The following is a 23,799-nucleotide window of genomic DNA, read 5'->3' on the forward strand; positions in this document are numbered from 1 at the left end:
TTCAATACAATAGAATGTAAAAAAACCAAACACCTATTTTTTTTGAAACGGTCATTTTAACCCCTACTGCCTGCCCGCTGCGGTGGAACCAGGCCAGTCCGAAAGGGTTGCCGATCCTCGACCGGTTACTGCGGGGAGTCCGGCCTGCGCCCAGCCACTTCGGGAGGGCTCTGGGCTTCGGCCAGCCAATAAGAGGGTTAAAATGACCTCTTCATACAAAATAAGCGTTTCATTTTTGTTGTTTTTTTTTACGTTCTAGTGTATTGAATTTTTTTTTTAATGTTTAAGTGTTTAGATCTTAGTTTTTTTCAATATTGGTATTTTGATTTTACATTTTTCAGTACTTGTGTAATTAATTTTCCTTTTTTCAATTTTAGTATTTCATTTTTTTTTCGGAAGTGTCTGGTATAGTTTTTCACGCAAAAATCATATAAATCCTGTTCATGTCTGTATCATGTCTGTATTGTTGTATCATTAGATATACTCCTAAAAAATGGAGTTAGGAGGAGTATTAAGAAAAGAACTTGTTCAGAAATGATATAATAAAGCCTTTTGAAGGTATTGTTCAGTGTCGTGGTATGCATTAAGTCAAAATGTAATGTTGAAGGTGAAAAAAAGATGCGTATTCCAATTGGAAAAACGGTTTTGAGAGGAATATCAAGAAAAGAACTTGTTATGAAATGATATAATAAAGCCCATTGAAAAGTGTTGCTCTGTAAAGGTATGTATAAAGTCGAAATGTAACGTTGGGAGTGAAAAAGAGATGTGTAATCCAATATCAAAAACGGTTTTAAGAGGAATATTAAGAAAAGAACTTGAAAAGTATTGTTTGGTGTTGGGGTATGCATAAAGTCGAATATTATTGTTGATAGTGAAAATGGTGTGTACTCCAACTTGAAAAAAGGCTTTAGGAGGAATATTAAGAAAAGAATTTGTTCTGAAATGATATAATAAAGCCTTTCGAAAAGTAATGTTTGGTGTTAAGGTATACATAAGGTCGAAAATTAATGTTGGGAGTGGAAAAAAGATGTGTACTCCAAGTTGAACCAAAGGGGTTTAGCAGGAATATTAAGAAAAGAGTTTGTTTTGAAATGATATAGTAAAGACTTTTAAAAATTATCGCTTGGTGTCAGGGTATGCATAAAGTCGAAAAGTAGTGTTGTGAGTGAAAACAGACGTGTACTCCAGCTTGAAATAACGGGATTAAGAGGAATATAAAGAAAATGACTTATTCTGAAATGATATAATGAAAACCTTTTGATAAGTATTGCTTGGTGTTGGGGTATCCATGAAGTCAAAAAGTACTGCTGGGAGTGTAAAAAAGATTTGTGTTCCAACTTGAAAAATGGGTTTAGGAGGGATATTAAGAAAGGAACTTTTTCCGAAATAATATAATAAAGCCTTTTGAAAAGCATTGCTTGGTGTTGGAGTAAGCTTATAATTGAAGAAACAACTATGACAAAGTAGCAAACCTGAGTTAGAACAATCATAAAAATAATATTGGAAAAAAAACCTATATTAAAGAAAATGAAAAGAGGGATAAACTATCAAAGCCTAGATGGGTCTGCACCCTAAGACGAAGCAATTAAAGCCTGAGTTTGATCGAACCAAAAATTAAAATTGTAAAAATTTTATATTATAGAAAAATGAAAAATCGGCCAAACTCTAGAATGGTTAATGTCCTAAGACAAACTCCCAAAACCTGAGTTTGATCAATCCAATATTCCAAAGTTAATAAGAAGATCGAAAAAAGTGTTATATTATGTTAAATGAAAACATGGTCAAACCTATAGGGGTTAGAGCTCTAGCACGAACTTCCAAAATGTGAGTTTGATCAATCCAAAAATAATAAAATCAGCAAAAGCTAATAAAGAAAATAAAATTATGGTTAAACTATCAAACCCTAAAAGGGTTAGTAACTTAAGACGAGCTCCCAGAATGTGAGTTTCATCAATCCAAAAATAATAAAAATCAAAAAAGTTTAATATTAAAAAAAAGTGAAAATACCGTCAAATTCTCAAACTCTAGAAACCAGTAGCACCCTAAGATGTTTTCCCAAAATCTGAGTTGACAAACTTCCAAAATCTGAGTTTGATCAATCCAAAAATAATTTTTTTTTAAATCGGCAGAAAAGCTTGATATTCAAGAAAACGGAAAATACGGTCAAACTCTCAAATCCTAGAAGGGTTAGTGCCCTAAGACGAACTCCAAAAATCTGAGTTTGATCAATCAAAACATAATAAAATTCGGAAAAAGTTTTATATTAAAACAAACTGAAAGAGCATAAGACGAATAGTATTTGTGGTCCAAATTTGCTTGAAAAGATTGATGGGGAGGCAAGATAAAAAAAAAAGTAAAAGAAGGAAAAATATTATAAAATCAGTAAATGAAGTCGTGTGATGGGGAAAAGGGTCCTGCATGTGAGGAAAAGTTATGAGAGTCAATGATGCCCCCAAAGCCCTCCCAAAAAAGGCACTCTGAAGCAGAGTGATATGGGGAAAGAGCCTCATATGTGTGGAAAACTCAGGAGTGTGAGTCCAGAAATTGCCAATCCATGAAAAGAAACAAAATAAGAAAAACGAAAGTAGGGTCAAAACCTAGAATGATTATCGCCCTAAGACGAAGCTGCATAAGCCAAGTCTGTTCTATCCGAAAAAATTCTTTAAAAAGTCCGCTTTATTGGCTGGTCGAAAGGGTACGGCTTTCCCTGAGCCCTTTCTCCCCCCCCTTTTGAAGTGCGCTGTAAAGGTTGGGATGTCTGGCAACATGTGCGTATATCCCATTATAAAACATAAAACTTTTGAAAAAATACCAAGGAATACAAAAAAATCTTCCCGTCTTAAAAGCCTTCTGAAATTGAGCGAAACGGAAGGGGGTTCGAAAACCTGTGTGAAATGCCCTGTAAATTAACTATAGTAAAACACTAAAAACAAATTTCATATTTCTGAAAAACCTCTTTTATCGGCTGGTTGAAGGGGCGGGGTCTCCCTCAGATAGATCTCTCGTAAGATGTTTGTATATCCCGAGATAAAACATAAAACTTTTGAAAAAAATGCTAAGGAATAAAAAAAAATCTGAAAATACATACGAAATCCCGGGAGGATTCTTAAAAGCCTTCTGAAATTGAGCAAAACGGAAAAGGGTTCGAAAACCCCTGTAAATTCACTATTGTAAAACACTAAAAACAAATTTCTTATTTCTGAAAAGCCTCCCTTATCGGCTGGTTGAAGGGGCGGGGTCTCCCTCAGATAGATCTTTCGTAAGATGTTCGTATATCCCACGGTAAAACATAAAGCTCTCGAAAAAAATAAGGAAGAAAAAAAGCTGAAAATAAATAAATAGATTCTCCCGTCTTAAGGGCCTTCAGAAAAAATGACCAAATCCCAAAATGTTTTCGCAAGAGGCTTCTGAGTTAGTGAATTTTCCAGATGTTGGGAGTTTCATATACAAGGTGTGAGCTGGTAAGCATTGTCTCTGGGAGGTATTTTGGAAATAATATTGAAAACAACAGGGGAGTTCCTGGGAGATTTTTATAAAATGCATGGTTTTGACTGTACGTGCAGAAAACAAACTTGGGAAAAACTGTAACTTGATGCCCCCCGATAAAAGTTAAAAGTTGGATTCTCAAATTTGATGGACTATGACATATTCTAGAGAGGGTTGGAAAGTAAAAATTTTGTCTGTGAAGGAAGCTTTAGCGTCTAGTCTTAGATACATGAAAAATGGCACTTAGCAAGAAAATGCGACAGTAAAGCTACACCATACCGGGGAAAGCTAAAGACCCCTCGAAAAAAAGGAATTGCAGGTTCTACATAGGAATTTCCCGCAGGAATACACCTCTAGCCTTCTACTATTCCTTAAAAGCTTCAAATTATTAACTTTAGCAGTTCCTGGGATATTGCAGATTCTCCTTTTCGACAATCTAGATGTACATAATGACTCTTGTTTCAGTTCAGTGCTTCTCTTAATATTCCTTGAAAGTTTCAACTTGATAAGATTAGCCGTTGCTGAGATATTCCAAATACGCCATTTTGAAAACCAAAATACACTTAATGTTTTTTAGTTCAACTCCCCCATTAAAGTTTCCTGCAAGTTTCGTGGCCTTTTGAAGACGTGTGAGTTAGCCCTATTACTGTTTCCAGTAGTTTTTGTTCGTTTTAAGTTTCACTTGATTATTTTTGTTATTTTTGCTTGCTTTATGTTTCACTTATTCATTGATTGCGATTTGAGCTCGTTTTAAGTTTGTTTATAATTTGACTTTATTACTGGTCACCTTTTGATAAATGTCGATTATTTTTCTTTGAAATTTTTTTTACACAGAAGTTCCTTTTAACTAAATTCACTTGGCTTTTTATTTGCATTTTGGTGATACTTATCTATGTTTAAAGCTAACAAAAATTTTCGGTTTGACAACTCAGCTCTTTCCTCTGAATCCTACCTGTCTAATACTTTCTTTTTCACTTTTAATAGGATGGATTAATAAACACTAAATCAGGCTTCGCCTATCAGCACAACCATATGCTGACCAACTTTAATACTATTGGGCCTACTCTTTTTGTTTTTAGGTCTCAGAATTTTTGTGATGAGGTAATACAGAGGACAGATCACACCATTGTTTTGAATAGAATCGTATGGGTGCCTAATTACGTCATTGCTTATTAACCAGTTCTCCTCACAGAGAAAATAAAATATGTAATACTTTGTTAGTTCTGAATCAAAAATATTATAATTTTTGTTTATTTACGAAGCATTTATTCTCATTTGTTCTGACATTCTTAATTTATATCGGCTGAATCAAACACTAGCTCATAATCTACACAATTGAGGGCTAAAGGGGTCTGATGACTCAGGTACTTCTGAATTACTAATCTAAGAGTTAAAATTTGGTCGACACATCCTCTTCCCTTCCTGAAACCACACTTTTCTGCACTGAAAACTTTATCTACAGCATCTTTAAGTCTAAAAATCCTGGTTGCAGTGGTAGCTGCGGCCTAGTAAAGGACGAACCACGAACCATAGTAACCAAAAAGTAATTAGCCCATTATACATAAACTGGCTAGTGAGAAAATATTTCCATTTCTAACTGATTCAGCCATGGAATCTATTATCTCGATTAGTCTTAATATTAAAATGCTATTTTAAAACAAATTGCTGTTATTAGTCTTAAAGGAAAATTTCATTTCTAAAACAAATATTGTGGAGTGTGGGAAATAGGGAATAATGAATCGGGTGACAAAGAAGCTAGCAAGGGATGGCAGAAACAAATTTTTTGAATTTATGCATTGTTTTTGTTTATATAGCGTGATTTAATTATAATTTATTGTTCATTTTGAATTGACTATGACTATTTAAACTAAAAAGTAAAAGAACAACCATAGCAAATACATTTAAAATTAAACTTCCGTTCAAAAAATCACCAGTGCTGCCTAGCATCTAAAGATTTATTTATGTTCATTTTCTTTTCTTCTATGCAGCAGCGACAAAATGAAATCATTTCAATTGTATGTCTGCGCTGTGGTAGCTTAGTACCTTTACTACTTATCTTAGAAGGAAATCTTGTCTTCCTTTCCTTTTTCCTTTTAGCATGTCCTTTCCTTTTAGCAAGAAAATAAAGCGAGTAAAAACCTCACAAGAGTATACAAATGAAGACAAGCAACTTAAATTTTAATAACAAGGCAAAAATAAAAACAAGACTCAATAAATCCAGGCATGTGTGTAGGAAGGGAGGGGGTTCAGGTCCGCAAGGTTTGCAAAATTTTTATGGCTTGTTATTTGTTGTCTTCAAAATAATTCAGCCTTTTTTTTTTGCACCTTTTTTTTTGAAGTTGTAACCCTTCCTGAAGCATAATCCTCCTCGCGTGCCTGACAGAATAAAATAAGTTAAACAAAATTTTACTGGAGACTGTTATTATTGTAACTTTATTTGTGAAGTATGTAAACAGCATTCATAACCAACTAGCTCTTATCTGTCATTAATCAATCCTAAAGTGTAATGAGCTATCAAAATCACCCTTAAGCATAACGAGCTACACAAAATAAAAAAATTTCGCGCTTCATGAGAGAAGGCGCATACGTTCTTGGAAAATATTCTCAATTTGTGAAAAACATGGTCTATCAAAGAAAATAACTTGTATTGCTAAGACGTAAAACATTAAGGAACTTAAAGTTCTAGCAGTTGTTCCAGTACGTATAACCTTAAGAAAAAAACAACTAGTTAGAAAGTGGGCGTGAAACCCAAACACGCATAACCTTAAGAAAAAAAAACTAGCTAGAAAGAGGGCGTAAAATTTATCTCCATTGATTAGATCAGCCCTTTCAGGTTAAAAATGTTTATTCTGGCCATCTCTTAAGGCCTATTGCAGTTGAGGATAACAATGAAAAACAATTGATGCAGACAAGGAATGAACGGGAATAACCTTTTTGTTTCCATTTCTTTTTTTGTAAGACAGGGTTTGTATGAATACAAGCAAAAACCATCCTATCTCAGTGGTTGGCTTGCTAGACTTGAAATCCTTTATCCCTGAATACAGGGGTTGAGTCCTGTAATCATTGTTTATTTAGTTTGAAACGGGAGTCAGTGGTGTGATTCTGTAAGCTTAGCCAGAGTCGAACCATCTCTAAATGGGTGCCTGGAGAAACCTGAGGGAAAACACGGGAAGGGATGCCCCACATTCATAAATAACAAAACAGTCTTAAAGGGCTCAGAAATCAAATCTGCTATCAGCCAAGAAAAGCTCACAGGTCGGCTCTTAGTCCAAATCTGTTGTATTTTCTCAGCTCAGAAAAGTACTAACTTCGTCTGATATTCGAATATGGTGTCCAAAAGTTTCACTAAAAGACATAAATACAAAACAAATGTCTGGGTTAAATATTCGTAAAAAATAATGAAAAATATTTTTCTCCTGAGGAAAACCATAAATAGAAAACAGCTTAGATCTCTTCAAACAATTGCATGCACCTAAAAATGCTTCCAGGTGGCACAAATCTCAACAAAACGTCCACTAACTAGGGGCGGGGGAGAGAGAATTTCCTGGAAACTTAAAAAAAATGTCAACAAGAAATAGAATTCTCTTAAAAGGATTTAAGAAGTTTTTCTGCAGTCCCTCCCCCAAATGCGAACACATTCAGTAATAATAGCATACTGATTATTCAAATTTACGCCATTTTCCAAGTCAAAAATACCTAAATCACAGAGCTTAAATTTAAAGCTAAGCTATGCTTAAAGACGATTTGCCGAAACTACCCTAGGGGTATGATAAAGACTACCCCCCAGGGGGGTCTCCAATGAGCTAGTGTCGTAGCCCGATTCATAGTTGGGATAGACCAAAGATTTATGAATTATAAAAATCACCAGCTAGAAATAGTGAACAATTACTCCAGGAATAAGGAATTTTTTAACGTCCAGAAGAGTTCTGATGCCCATCCTCATACTATTCAGCGACGATTGTCTTTTGTAGCACATACAAATGTCTTTTTGAGATTATCTTTGGAAACAAGCTATTTGGTAATGCAGGTCAGCATTACGGTAATAAATTGTTATCCCCTCAAATGTAAATCATCAATAAAGCAAAAAGAACAATATCTAGATTTACCACTCAATAATGGAGAATGAAATTTTGTCAGGTCAAAGAGTATGGAAAACTGGTAATAGAGATGGTAAAGAATACAACATTTGACTTTACAATCCCTAACGACGGTGCTGATCTCCGTTTCATGGCCCTTCAGCCAGGAATTGAAATGGGGGTTGCGGGTCATCCATACTATGGTTTCGCACACCATTCCTGTTTACCTTCCCCATATTTCTCCAGGTACCCATTTAGAGCTGACTCTGGCTGAGCTTACAGAGTCACACCACTGACCCCCATTCCAAATCAAATAACATCAGGACTCCAACTCAGGTCCTCACGGACAAATGATTTAGAGTCTAGCCTGCTAATCGTTCAGCTAAGAAAAACTGGGAAACTGGTAACTCAGATCTTTGATGAACTAATACGGAAAGATAAGAGAAAATAAAACCTGCAGTGCCACTTGTAGCGTAATGTCTGGGGTCTTCGTGAAATATATTTCAAGTGGCATTAGACAAATGAGATTATTGATTTATTATTTTATTGGATTGCAGCCAAAATTTTTACTTTTACCAATAGTTTCAACGCTCTTTGGTGTGGGAAGTAAAATAGTCATAGCCAAACCACTTTTCCTGTCAGCGACAACGTTTGTAATGTACAAGGAACAGTCTCACAAACATTGTTAAAAGGTTTTGAGGCTTGATGGCCTTATATGCTGTTTAAACTGTTTAGGTTGCTACAGAAAACACTCAGATCACTCTGCTACATCAACATTCGTTTAAGGTTCATGCAACATTCTTAAGCCAAGCTTTTTGTAAAGGCAACTGGCACCTTTTTCGAGATATCTTGAATGAAGTGGATTTCAGTTATGTCTCAATAAATTTGGATGTCAATTCTATTGAAATTAATCTTGAAATAATCCTGTTACAGGCAGCTATTTTACCATACCTCAAACTAGGTAAAATTTACAATAGCTCGAAGGGACCTAATAATCAATGGAATGAGGGGCGTATGGTTACTGTACAGGCTAATAGGAATCCTCGCCAGTTGTTTCAAAAGAACCCATAATCTTCACCAGCAATTTTCTGTGAGTAGACATGTGCCAAGTAAGACCAATACGTAGGTAAAACAAAAAGGTTTGCATGCAGTCCAAGTTTTAGAACCCCATTTTCAAAAATTCACGGCTTCATCATTCAACGATGGAAAGCAGCCATCTGGTGGCCATAAACATGACGTCTTCCTGAATGGTTCTCCAATCATCGCTAGTAAAATTCTGCCCCCCCTTTCACCCACTAACACAAATTAAGTGGGTCTATGAGACCCCAGGTGTCATGTATAATACCCTACTGAGTTTTTAAATCTCATTTGAAAAAACGTTTAGTTTCCATATCCTTCGGAGATTACTCTTGTGTTTCCTGTCCAGAATGCCTTTAAACCATCCACTAATTCTATCTCACAGGCCTATCTCTGTCCTACCTACTTTTAGCAAACTCTTTGAAGGAAAATCCTATCAAGGATTGAATGTTCAGCTGAAATCAACAATATCCTTACAAAAGAGCAAACAGACTTCACAAAAGGCCATAGCTCCATAGGAAATATTACCCCCCCCCTCCTGTAAAATTATGTTAGCACCTCTGACAAAAATTAACATTTCACAATGGTTGCCCTGGTTGATTGATCACATGCATATGTAAATGTACTCCATGATAAACTTCCGGAGATAACAATTAACCTAGGTTTCCCCTACTCTTACTCTAGTTTTATGAAGTCTTTTCTAACTGAAAAGTTCAAATAAATTTTATTTGCCTAGTTGTGCGCAATACCCTTTGCCTCATGGATCATTGTATGGAGACTGAAAATATCTTCTGCTTAACATATTCCCAATCTGAAATACACTTGCTCCAAAGCGCAAAAAGAATTGCTGATGATAAAGGTCCAATTAATATCAGAAAAGCAGCTAGTCATAGGCTCCATAAGGCCATAGTAAACAGATGTCATCACCCTTCCGTTTAAAACATCATAAAACTCTATATTTCAGGCTAAAATCGGTTGTCCTTGTTCTCAATAGTGTTCTGTTAAATGGTGGTTACATGTTTCTCCGCCATGCCACACTTGCTTCACGCAAATCTTGTCTGAATGCCATCCACCTAGTGAGGAGACCATTGCCCTCAAAATCCTTGATCCTTTGCTAAGATACCAGGTACATTCAATACAATTCTGAATTCCAGCCTCCCTCCTCACTATGCCAAAATGGCATTTAAGTCATCCATTGACATTCTAAAGAAGGGGTGAATCTACTAGTTATCTCCATGTTGCTTCAAAGATAAGGCAGCTGAGTTGCCTGTTTTAATGAGTCATAATCAGGTCCCACTGCTGTATCTAGAGCAAAAAAGGGGTGAAACAACCCGCCTTTGGTTTTCATGGACCTAACATCTCATTTAAGAAGAAAACAAGAAAGAATCTAAGGTGCATTTAAATCTAGAACCTCAGACTAGTCATTTTGGTCAATTTAAACTCGCAGCACGAACTAAAATTTAATAATCAAATTGGAAATTTAGGGGGGGAGAGCGACGTCATTCTTTTAAAAATTAATTTTACCATGCAATTTTTCTGTCGCAAGTAAAATGAACTGAAGTCGTAATTTATGCGAGACTTTGCTTTATTCCTTATAATCTTCCGATTTTAAGAAAACAGGCGTTCTTATTTAACAAAAATTGTTTTTAATTTGTAACTCATCTAACCACCGAATTTTGCTTTGTTTTCACTCTCTCTCTCTCTCTTTCCGTCTCTTTCACTCCTTCACTCTCACGTTCAATCTCTCTTTCTCTCTCTCTCTCTCTCTCTCTCTCTCTCTCTCTCTCTCTCTCTCTCTCTCTCTCTCTCTCTCTCTCTCTCTCTCTCTCTCTCTCTCTCTCTCTTTTCTCTCAATTATCTTGTATCCATTTATATTTACTAAAGTAAAATAAAGCCGTAAGCCCCCCCATTTTTTATTGTTCCAATCAGTTTTGCAACAGTGACTTAAAAATTAATGACATACGGTATTTAACAACTGAGGCTTACAACCAATTCTATTTAATTCTATACAGTCTATCGATCTATCCAATTTTTTTGCTCGTCTCTTTTCTGGTAAGCATGCAAAGCAGGGTAATTTTAATTTGAGAGCTTTCCAAAAAGGATACAGGGGGATACATGAACAGTCAAAAGAACTATCAAAAGTTCTGAATATGTATGCATCCTGCCAGATCCTGCATTCTGTCTATAAGATATTTCCAAGATTTCATTTTATGTCCACCCCCCCCCCCTCCAAAAAAAAAATGGAGCCCCAAATGAACTTCTCATTATGGGTCGATCGGTTTTGGTTTAATGACGTTAAAAATATGTCAGAGCTTTTTTAAACATATCTGGCTTCTATTCTGCAAACACAAAACTGTATCAATTAAGTAGCTTACAACATATTAATCAAGTCACATGACAAAAAATAATTAAAAGTAAAAATTTTGGCACTTAAAAAGTCAATGATTAGATCCTGGCAGTGAAAACTGTAACTTATATTAAAAATTAACCCTTTAGCACCTAGTAAAAATCAATACTATTGACAAAAACTGAAGTAATAATACTGATATGCGAATGTTCATTATGTCGAACTATGAGTATCAGCAAAGCAGAAGACATTAAAGTTATTACACTTGTCTATGGTCATCTTCTAAAATATCAAAGTATTCCTTTTCACTCAATATAACATCACTAATGCTTCGTTTTCTCCTACCATATAGTTGACTAGTCCCTTCAACACAAAGTATAATATGGGCATTACTGCACGGGTATTCTTCTTGTAGCAAAATTTTTCCACTGAGTAGGGATGAACCCAGGCCTACTACTTCGGAGCTTCTTGTTTTCCATTTCTTGCAGGAAAAGTCAGTTGCTCTTTCCCCCGACTGTCTGGCACCATGCCAAATAGATTTCGTTGGCCTGGAATATTGGATCAATTTAGGTTTACACTATATAAGCATTTGAAAAGGTATTATCCACTTACTATTAAATGATACGTTAAAATTTGCGAGCCTTTCTAATAAATAAAAGAAACAAATGGGCTTGTTACATCTCTTGAACAGTCGAATATTTTAAAATCAGACACAAAACCATATGTTTATAATGATTCTAATCCATGTAATCTATTTAATTTGAGTTAGTCTTGACATTTTTGGTCAGAAGAGTCTGCCATTGATCGAAAATATAAATTTGTAGTACAAATAAAACCTTTCTTCCTTTAAGAATGATGATATTCTCAGCGTTCAGCTCAAATAATCCAAAACGTGAACAAGTGTTGATGTTTAACAGCTGAGTTCTACGATCGTTGGTTTTGTAGTGTTTTGGACTGTAGTTTTGTTTTACAATGTTTTATTATCTATAAAACACTATTTTGCCTTGATATTTGTAAATATGTATCTTTACCGTAGGTTAGTACATTTATCAACTTTAAGAGAAGCCAGAAAAAGTCACTTAACTGAGCGACGAATTGCATTCATTTTCCGTTTGAACACACCTAACACAAAATAAAAATTATTAATGAGTTTGAGTCTCGTCATCAACAGCAAATAATTTTGGATGATGTAGTTCCGTCTAGTCTTTAGCCTCTTCTCTAAAAGCTTAATTAACTTTACTTACTAACAAGGCAATTTTACATGCTTATTTCAGAATATACAGAAAGAACCTACATTGTTCATTTTTATTCTGCAACTCAGTGCTGAAATAACATAAGTTATTTTATATTTACTGTGTAGATCTTTCCCTGTTTTCCAGGTAGAAGATACTGGTGACATAAAGTTGATGACAGAGAAAATGAAAGAAGTTCCTTTGTGATTAATATGTACATTCTTACCTGTTTTCCAGGTAGAGATAGTATCGAATTTACAGTTGGTATAAAGTCAAGTCCCTAGTCCTACTTCTTCAGCTGCACCAATACAAAGGGGTAACCGAATCGGAGTTTAAGACAGCTTCGATACCAGGTATTATTTTCCTTTGTTACACACACGTCATGTCCTCCCCTGATCCATCCCAACTATCTAGCATGGCATTCTAAACCTGTTTTCATACCCCTGCTTCGCATTTTTTTTTTAAGTTAAACCGAGGCGTAATTTTAACTATTGGGAGTGATTTAGGTTTCAAAATTTTCGTGGAATTTTCCTGGAAGTCTGAACTGCTTATCAGCGGTTATTTTTGTAGCCCCCAATAGGCTTATATATTATATATCTATTCAACAGGGGTTTCTATTGGATAGATACATACACCACCATTTAATCCAGGCTGAGACTATTAAAAATAGCCTATAGGGAATGCGAATATATCTGTGAATTGCAACACCATACTTTGTTGTTTAAGAACTTGGTATTCTTACCAAAAACTGCTTCTTAGTGGTATTAGCTTTATTTTGAACATCGAAATAAAAATTAATTTGCATACCTTGCTTATTTGCATATTTGGTAGTCTAAAGACTAGGAGAAAAGTAATCTCTGAATACTGTTTTCCCAGAGGTTGCTGAGGGGTTTAGGGAACTGGTTAGGATTTATAAAGTGAGATAACCAGCCAAATTGGTGTAATCTGCCAAATTGGAGATTGCGTCATGACCAATTAGTGAGACTTTGCTCTGAGTTGAAGAATCAATATCTGAGGAGCGTATATAAAATTTTTAGAAGTCGGGGAGTCTATCCTATTTGTATTATAGCCCGGATGATCCAATAAGAGATATTATTGCAGCAGGTAAACAAGTTTGGTTGCGGGCTTTTTCCACATAGACTTTGCGCATTTGTGTTTCAGATATTTATTCTACTTGAGGTGATATTTTTCATTATTGGCCCTTTTACTGCATTAGTCCCATTATGCAAATGTATTCCAAGAAATTCAAATTATTAGTTGAATATCGTGTCAAATCGATATCACCAGGAATTCACGATATTGTTTGAATATCCTGCTATATCGGCGTTAAATATTAGTTCATATCGTAGTGTATAATTAAAATCCAGATGTCCTCAATATTAGATTCACTATCGCATATTTAAATCGTCTAATGTATTAAATATCGTTTTGTATCGATATGAGCTATGGTTTCATGTCACACTGAATCGTTATTTCACAGTTATTTTGTCACGTCATGTCGCGTTATTTCCCGATATTATCATCATTTCAGAATATTCAAATTCGACCCAAAGCAATGTTGATTGAACATCATATCACCACGATATTATAAGATTTTAGGATTTAAAGCAGATTACCATAGTTAGCAAGTAAAATTGAATTGCAGCGAGTGTTTAATTTGGTTATAATTTTTTTTTCGTTTGATTCTGTTAGTTTACGAGGATGACACCTGTTGAGCACAAAAATATCCAACAACTAAACTCGCAATGAAAAATAACAGACTAATAAACTCTTTGCTGTTTTGTATTTAATTGTTATAGCACAGCAACTACCATCCTGTCAGCATTAGTGCCTCGACTCGCATAGACGTCTTACAGTGTCTCCCTCAAGGGAAAAAAGAAGTGGCTTTAGTTGACTCTGTTTTATACTTTGTGAAAAACAAATCTAAGTTGTGTAACTTTTCCGTATTTTCCAGCAAGGGAGGTAAGTACTATTGAGTTTACATTTACTTCATAATTTGGGAAATTCAAACTCCTAGTCCTACTCCTGGTATCCTTCAAAAGGAGGAGTATAAGGGGTTCAATATCTGAGTTAAAGGGATTTTTGCTTCCAATTACAATTTTACTCTCTGTTGCACTGATGTTACGTACTTTGCTGCTCCAACTCGATCGTTTGCCGTGGTAGTGAAAGGTTCGAAGGTATTTTCATAACCAAACTTCGCGAGTTTTTAAATTATACCAATACAAAGTACTAACTAATGGGGGTGATTCTAATTTAGAGATGTTTTTACCCTGGATGTACTCTTTAGCAGCGGCGATTTACCTATTTTTCAGGATTCTGAAACTTTTGGCTACAGGTGTTGGCCTAATCACGAGTATATATTTATTTTCGCTTTGGAGTAGGCAGGTTTATCAATTCGTGATGGATACAACGTTTGGATACAACAACGGTTGGATATAACAACAACATGTTGGATACAAAAGCAGTAAATTTGGAGACACCGTAGTATATAAGTTGTTCAGTATTGACAGGAGAGAAATATATCAGTTCCTTAGCTCAAAGGCTTCCTTTCCATTTGTGTTATTGGAAGTCAAGATCCAAGAATCAAGCAAGCAGCATTTTGCAGAACCCTAGATTCTAATCATTCCAAGAAATTTCTCCTCTAATGGAAACTTTATGAATTTATCCTCCAATTCCTGGCCTAAGTGATGATTATGATATAACTAAATGCAACATATGTTTAAACAGTGAAGTTAAGAAGAAAGAATCAGAAGTTTACCACGTTGAATCGGTGAGAACGTCTTTTCCATCAAAGCTGTAAATCCGTGCATTTTGACTGATTTCTCCACCAGCACCATCAAAGATTTGACTCCATGAATCAAACAATACATCACCCTTAAATTTAAGAAAAATTTAATACTTATTATGTATAGTGACATTTTGAAGGTACTACAGTTAATTTTCGTACTTCATTTGTATTTTTTTTTTCTCGATTTAACAGAAAACCAAAATGGTCCCATACCTCAAGGAAGAGAGGCCATAATTATTGGGGAAAGCAAATGTAAAGATTGAATACACCAACCAACAATAAATACAATGAAAAGTAAATGAATAAGTAAAAGCAGACCATAAAATGAGAAAATGAAAGGCTAAAAGAAATATCGGGTAAACAGAGCACAAGGGATGACCCCAACATGAGCAAATACACAAAATAATCAAAAAGACTACGTAGGGCTTGTGCTAAATATTTAGAATGTAACAATCTTTTCTTCAAACTATACTGGTTATGCCCAAATGACTTACTTGGGATTGAGTCATTTGGAATTTCTAATTGGAAACTTAGATGTTTCGGAACCAACAGGAGTTAAGCTCTAGAATGCTTAAGACCAAAGAAGGAGGATAAATAAACAGAGACCTCTCGCAGAAATAGTTACCAGGTTTTTGTATGTTAAAATGTCATATTGCAATATTCGCATCTCTTTTACGTTTCAAGTCTGAAATATTAAAAAAAAACAAAAAAAAACAATGTTTCTTTCTCCGATTGATTTTTTAGCCTTAAAGGTCGATGTAAAAATTACCTAGTATTATTATTGTTTTGTTTTGAAGTATCTGAAGTGGTTTTATACGCTACCCGAAAAGTATTTAGACATATTATCTTATGGAGATAAATAATTAATAATAATTAAATAATTTTTTAAACTGAAAATGGTAAACGTGTTTTCCCGGTGCATAAAACTAACATTTTATGCGAGTTTTACACACAAATTGTCAATATGAATTCAAAATGCAACCGCTTGTTTTGTCAAATGACTTGCACGAAATCCAAATTGATGTTTCGTAAAAAAATTATTTTATCAAAATAAGATAAAATCCTACCTTTAAAATTGTCTCCGTGTCACAACGACACGACGGCAACAGAATCACAGTCGGCTGATAGCTATTTACATCAGATTTATCTCTTTTATATACCGCTATTGCACATGCAATTTTCCATCAACTATGAAATACACCTGAGCAAGTACATGAATTAATTATATAAAAAGTGATAAAGTCCGTTAATACTTTTAAGGATTTTTCCTTCTTTCATCGTCAAAAGCGATATTCTTTCACTGTTAGTTGTAAGACTTGTCAGACTAGACTGTAAAAGTCAATGCAGGCAAATTCATATAATTTTTTTTTCAAATCGGATGGGCCAATTTAGGGGAAATATCGACAAGCATATTTAATAGTGATAATAATAACTTATTCCTAATCAGTTAACATATTTAATTGCTACAAGAACTTTCCCAAAAACCCCATTTATCCCAAATTTATATAATATCTTCCGAATACGGTACCAAGGCGGAAGCAAAAGCAAAAATATAGAAGAACAGAGATAGTGAATGAAAACAGATCAAAGATCTTTCTTTTTTAAATGTGGGTAAAACCCAGAAAAACATAAAATTGAATAATGACAAAAAAAGAAAATAATTTGTATGGAGCAGTGAACGGAAAGAACGTTTTTTTAGCAGTAATGTTAATACCCAACCACATAAAAATATGACAGAAGGGATAGAATTTTTTTAAACGAAGGGGAGAAGAGGGAGAGGAACCGACGCGTTTATCATCATCCAGGTATAGGCCAATACGTGCAAATGCTTTACTTATGCAAGTAACAAATTTTGAGAGAATATGTTTAGATCTACATATAACTAAATGCTCATCAGTATAGGCTAGGTATTATACGTTAGCTATACCGCAAAAGATGTCGGAGGCATATACAGAAGTAATTGGGAAATTGCAATTCAAACGAACTAGGAGACAAAACTGTTCTTTGTTGAAATCACATTTGAAAAGAGATGGTTTGATCACAAACAGAACCCTTAACTTGTATTTTAAAAATAAAGACGATTACCAATATTTCAGTAGGAAAACCACGGATATAGAAAGATATTCAAAGAAATTAGAAAACATTATAGAAATCTAGCCAATTTTGAGAAGCTTGGGGCTCAAAGACCCTCTGTGTACAATTCTGGACTTGTATATGGGTGTGTGAGTCAATATCTGGCATACACAAACTGGAAGGAGCCCTTATGCCTCCAGGGTCATGTTCTGAGATGAGCAGGAATTGGGCTAATGCGTTTAGACTGGTTCGGACAAAGACAAATTTAAAAAATGAGTCAAGTGATCAATTTGGTCAATAATCCTGTTGTGCTGCTGTGCATATTTACTGCTAGGCACAAATCTTTTAACAGTAAACGCTTTATTGGAATTTAAAATTAGTTTTTTTTGTCAGTTCTAATTCCAAAAAGGAGGTAAATAATAGTAAGATTTGTACAAGAAAAAAATGTTAAAATCAAACTTTTTTAAATTAATTTAAAAAAAAGATAGGAAGGAAAACACTCTGTGAGGTTGCTGCACAACAGATCTAACAAAAAATCAGATGGAAGTTCCCGGTGAAAATATAAAACAAGTAATAATTTAGATTTGACAAAATATTACCTTCGTATTTACAACTGGTAGTTCTCTATCTAGAAGTCTGACGACTGAATCCAAATTCTGGATGTGAGATGCTAAGAAAGCCTTGAATGTCCCCCGAAGTCTAGCTCCTTGTGCTTGTCGGTAACATAAGTAGTCATAAGCCCTTGTTCCATTCATATCACCCGTCATAGGCTTGTTCAAAGCAGCCATTCTCAACTAAAATGGGAAGCAAACTTCAATTACATTCAATCGTCCGCATAACGATTTAACTATACCGTAATAGCCTACACAAAACAATGGTAGGGAAATCACGCTTTTATCTTTGCAGTTTGTCGTTTCCTATACTTAAAGGAGTATAATAGAGGAAGGGGCAATCCCCCTTATGTACGCAATAATTTCTGTTCGTTTTAAGCTTTGATGTTGCTCCTTATTTTCAGTTGAAAGAACTTGTTTGTTTTTTTTTTAATTCAATTTCTGATCGTTTTTCAAATAGTGCCGAGAAATCTAGCTTCCCTCCATAGCATTCCCCCCCCCCCGACAGAAGATCTCTCAAATTTAAGTTCCTCCCATGTAAAATACCTTCCACACCGGACAATCCGATCTTCGCTGAAAATCCCTCAGGGCAATTTTTTCGGCTAGAAAAATTCCCCTTAGCCTACTTGAATTTGAAAGACTCTAATTACAAATCATTTTTCAAATCCTGTTGGATATCCCACCTAGATGGAAAATTTTGTCCCGGAATTCCCCTCCAATAGAAACCTGCTCCTATGGAAAATTAATCCTTGGCGAATTTCTCCCACATAAAATCCCCCCCCAAGGGAAAATCCCACCAGACGACCCCAACCCCGCTGAAAATTTCCCGCGAAACATCTCCAAGTGTTAAATTTAGGCGTCAAAGGCAAGGTAAGACAAATAAAAATAATTTCGTAAGGGAATTCTGGCAAATTCCCCCAGCGTAAAATATCCACTGGAAAGCCTACACCCTGGAAACTTCCCTCTTCACGGGAATTTTTCTTCGTAGTAAATACCCCCTAGCAGAAAATCTCCCCCTCCCCCAAAAAACAAGATGCCTGTATACTTCCCAGTAACAAATATATTACGTAAACAATGGGAAAAGTTCGTAAATTACAGTCCTCTCCCCAGGGCCTGAGGGGGGCCATGTTATGCCCATAGGCATATTTGTTGAACCTTTCTACTATGCTGAAAATGGCTATCTCAAAATTTTGATCGGACTACTTTGGGGAAAAAGGAGATTGAAGGAGGGCTAGCTGCTCTACAACCTTTTTGGTTACTTAAAAAGGCACTAGAACTTTCGATTTCCGATCAAATGTGCCCTCTCTCGATTTTCTATGATCACAAGGTCGATACAGTCATCCCTGAAAAAATAAAGTAAACACGCATCCATAAACTTTCTTTTGGCAAACAATCCAAATTCCACATTTTTGTACATAGTACCTTACAGTAGGGTATAAACATCTACAGTAACGGTTCTCTGATTTGCTGAATCTGATGGTTTTATTTTCACGATGATGCGATTTGACGTTTTGGGGATGTTTCCCTTTTTCAAAAATGGGACGAATTTTCTCAGGTCCGTAACTTTTGATGGGTTAATCTTAACGATCTTAATATATTTTGAATCAGAACAAAAACTAGATTCTTTTTATTTATTTATTGTTATCAAAACTCCGTTCTTTTAGAGTTTCGTTACTATTGAGCCGTGTCACTTCTTACTTACAGTTCGCTACCATGAACTATTTGATTCCAGGGAATTCATTCATTTGTAAAGACATATACAATGATGTTAACTGGTAAATTTAAGAGCGTTTCTAATTCGGATCTTCTCGGAGTCTTGTATCTCAGGGATACAAGCAAAAAATTTTTTTGCGAGATTTGAGGAATTTTAAGGTGATTAGAGTGGAGCACCTGCACCTCTATTCGGGTACTTAGGATGATGACCCTCCATTAATAATTTAAAAAAAATAAGAGAAGAAAGCATACTTTATAATTGTAAAAAAGTAAATGCAATGAAAAGATTACTGAAAAATTAGCAACTTACCGGCATTCTTAAATCATAATCGTTCAGTTCTCCTGAATCAAGCTGCTTGTAATAGTGAGAGGTCATATCATTGGCGAAAAATAACAGTTCAGATTATAACACAACACTTTCTTTTTTTCACAGGGGTTAAGTGCTCAGCATATTCAGTTTGAACAATCTCAGTCTGCTATAAGTCAAGCCTTCCTAAACTATGGGTCGCGACCCCAAATGGGGTCGCGTGGCAAAATCATGGGCTCGCAAGAGATTTTAAAGACAAATATTTAAAAATTAAAGTCAAATATTTATAACATACTACAGGAAAAGACATAAATTGTAAAGTTGATTAATTTTTAAAGACTGAAGGTCTTTAAAAATTAAAGACTTTTAAAAATTGCTGTGGAATATGCACAGATGGTGCAAGAGCGATGACGGGCAAAAATATTGGTTTTAAATCATTTTTTCAAGCTGCTCATTATGACCATATAACTTTTACTCATTGCCTTATTTACCGAGAGGCCCTTGCAGCCAAAAAATTAGCACCATAATTGAACGATGTCTTCAGAATTCCGTTAAGATTATAAATTTTATTAAGAGCCATGCCCTTAACAGTCACTTATTTTCAAATCTTTGTAAGGATATGGATTCCGTCTGTACAACTTTATTATTACATGCTGAAGTAAGATGGTTGTCAAGAGGTCAAAGTTTTAGAATATTATTATTATTAAAAGACAAAATTGAAACATTCTTAACCGGAAAAAATGTGGACTTGCTGCTTTTCTCCAAAACAACTTATGGCTATCCAAGCTGTGTTATTTGTCGGATATCTTCGCGAAATTAAACGGTCTCAACGTGTCTCTTCAAGGAAAAAAATGCGATATATTTACTTCTAATGATAAAACTAAAAGTTTTATTAGAAAAATAGGATAAAAAAAAATCGTTCAAAATATTTTCCAGTGTTGACAATTTTATAATCGAGAGAAAATGTTGTCAAACTTTTATTGCAAAAATTATTGTAGATCACTTAAAAGTGCTAGAAACCTAGTTCTGTACATATTTTATATTAAATATTATTTAAAAAAAGTAGCTTGAATTCAAAATCTGTTTTTTATTTATTTAACTGAGATTGATCGCATGCCACTCAAAGCTCAAGAGGAATTTGCTTAGCTTTCGAGTGATTCAAACTTAAAACTACAATTTTTTAAGAAAGCCTTTGACTGAATTCTGGATCAGAACTAGAACTGAGTTTCCCACAACCGCAGTTACGGCATTATATGTTCTTCTGGCATTCAATAGCACATATTTATGCGAAGTTACTTTCTGATTTTCAACACATCAAACCCCAATATCGTTCATCGCTAAAAAATGTTGAAAATGTCGTAAGTCCAGCAGTGTCAAACATTCCACCAAGATTTAATTTGTCATGCAATAAAAAAAAACAGACACATCCATTTCACTAAACTTTTCTTTTTGTTTTAATTTAATATTTACCACCCAACGACTGCGTTCGAATACATTCGATTGAACTAAGACGGTCAGAATTCTATTTTATTTATGTTATTGCAAAAAATGCATTTTTGATGAAAAATAGGGTATATTGATTTTTGTAAGTATAATAAAGACAACTTTTCAACTTTTGTGGAATTTTTTATTTTAGATTTTGTATGTTTCTAAACGAATTCTAAAACTATATATTTTATTATATGTATTTTGTTACCTCATAAATTAATCATCAAAAAATATTTATTTGTATTTCAATTATATTTACATGAGGCCGCCAGAAAACTTGCAATCGTAAATGGGGTCGTGAATGAAAAAAGTTTAGGAAGCCCAGCTATAAGTGCATCTTTTAGAACTAACATCAGGTTATATTTTATGTTGATATACATAATAACGATCAATACCAAATCGCGAATAAGGATATAAGAAATAAACAACAATTTTTTCCGCTTTCGGCCAAGTTTTACCATTTTCAACTTTGTATTCATTCTGTTGGTGAGAAATACGTGGAAAAAAGTGAAAAACACACAAAAAGACCATTTCTGGAGCTGAACATGGACACCATTGTGCAAATAATTCCCTTACTTGACAGAATTTACAACAGCTAATCTCTGAGGTCAATTGAACTTAAAATACAGAACGTAAGCCTAATATAGCATATATTGCAATTGATTATAGCAATTGAATAAGTCGGCGGTCCTTTCGCCCATTCTTACTTTAGAAGAACTATTCTGTCAACCCCTTGCCGCTTGATATTGGTTTGAGACAATACAAGCAATACTGCCTGGTGACATGGGATTTGTGAGATATCAGGCGGCTTGGATTTACCATAGCAAAAAAATGAGCATAATCTTTATCTGCCAATTCAACAAAGAGTAAAAAAACATAATATTTAACATGTAGAGTGGTGAGGACGCGAACGGGCAGAATTTTTCATTTTCATCATCATATAGCACGCTTATTCCAACAGTTGAATTTTCCTTTTTCGATAATTTAATGTTTTTTACCCGAATGGCCTATTTTCCTTTAAAACATTTGAAAGAAACTGTGGGAAATTCTCGTCCGTCTTTTACTCCTATTTTGTTTAAGGCTAAAATATATTTCTTGCTTGCATTGACTTTCAAAACAACCTTTCTGGCATCTAAGACTGCCCACTTGAAACATCCATTGTCTCGGTCGAATACTAGGTCATTAGTAACTGTCTTCTTCCTTAATGCAGCGTGGATTTAAAAGTCTTTTCGTTCGACAGTGGAGGGTTTATAATTTTTTTTCCTCTCCCAATATGATTAAAGCATTATCTTCTACCCATCAATCCTTATTTTCGAGTGTAGAGGTTCTTACAGTTGACTGAAAATGTCATTACGCTAGTCATTTTGAAAATCAGTTGCAAGGGAATCTATATTCCCCTTTGTATGTCTCGCTATAATAACCTCGATTGAATTAGTCCAAGTCTACTGGAAAAAATATCTTCATCCAAATCACTTTGAATTCCTCTAATAAGAGCATCATAATGAAAATCCCAGATAATTTATTGATTTTTGGAAAAATATATAATTTGATTGTTGACAGTGTCTTTCGAAATTGAAATTATAATGGTCTTCTAGGAGCTTAGGCAAGGGGGGGAACTAGGTGCTTTGTGTACATGTGTCAGCTGGGTCATTTCCACGTATCCGGTGATTAAGAACCATACATAGGCGATGTGCAAGAGCGATACTTTTATACAGCTTTGTCATAAACTGATACTTTATGTAACTGTGGGATGAAGCATTGAAAAGTGTAGGATTTTGTTGTGGGAGCTGATGCTTTATGTAGTATCTCTTAGTAAATGGTTATGGTCCTATAGCTTAGAGAATCAGACACAGGAAAATCTGCTAGGGACTGACACTTTGTGCAGCATTCAATAGGAGGTAATAGCTTCTAATTGAAAAATAGAAGCCGCATATAAGCTTTTCTACAAATGGTGCACTTTCCATGTCAATCCGAGACCATTTTCGAGGGGTTCCAGGCTTTTTTGAAATCATCATAAATTTGTTTCACATTAAACTTTCACTGATAAAATTAATCAAAGTAATTCCCGAATCATCATAAGACATAGACAGTTTTCCTAGACAGTTGATTTTGTTGTTGTTTTTTCTCAAACGTATTTTTAAGCTTTTAGTTACTACAGGCTTTGGCTCTATATTTACTAGATTACAGCTATCGCTGTAACCATGATATGTGCCACTCGACGTAATTCAAAGTTAGAAATGCGGCATAAGAAAACCTCATGTATTGCTTATGGGAGTTTACCCCCTTAAAATTCTCCTGTCAGATTTTTCGTTGATGACTAAGAAATCTTAGAAATCTTAAGGGGCTGAAAAATCTTACCCCCTAATCTTATTGTTTAAGCAACTTTTCATAAAACAAAACTGGCAAATATCAACAGCATTAGAGTATAGATAGAATGACACTGCATCAAAGAAGGATTTAGGGTTTTTTCGGGGGGGGGGGGGCAACTGGAGACTTTAAAAAAAAGGTAAAGAATACGGCATTGGACTTTACAGTCTGTACCGGCGGTGCTGATCTCTAATTCTTGGCCCTACAGCCAAGAAGTGAAATGGGGGTTGGGTG

General features: G+C 34.8%; 1 protein-coding gene across 6 annotated transcripts in view; it reads right to left on the reverse strand.

The window, feature by feature from the left end:
* Nucleotides 1-11,006: 11,006 nt before the first annotated feature.
* The window catches only part of LOC148948460 (uncharacterized), a 521,750-nt gene continuing 508,957 nt past the window's right edge, over nucleotides 11,007-23,799 (reverse strand). For all 6 annotated transcript variants that reach the window (XM_089094386.1, XM_089094385.1, XM_089094390.1 and 3 more), the window contains 4 exons: nucleotides 19,714-19,758; nucleotides 17,679-17,873; nucleotides 14,977-15,092; nucleotides 11,007-11,534 (listed from right to left, as the gene is read on the reverse strand). In XM_089094386.1, the coding sequence (XP_088950512.1) occupies nucleotides 11,246-11,534; nucleotides 14,977-15,092; nucleotides 17,679-17,873; nucleotides 19,714-19,758 (645 nt within the window). In that variant the 3' untranslated portion in view covers nucleotides 11,007-11,245. The remainder of the gene's footprint in view (nucleotides 11,535-14,976; nucleotides 15,093-17,678; nucleotides 17,874-19,713; nucleotides 19,759-23,799) is intronic.

This window comes from Artemia sp. Qi Xiang Cuo, chromosome 9 (genome assembly GCF_049724085.1).
Source record: "Artemia sp. Qi Xiang Cuo chromosome 9, ASM4972408v1, whole genome shotgun sequence".
In the NCBI taxonomy this organism is placed as follows: Eukaryota; Metazoa; Arthropoda; class Branchiopoda; order Anostraca; family Artemiidae; genus Artemia; species Artemia sp. Qi Xiang Cuo.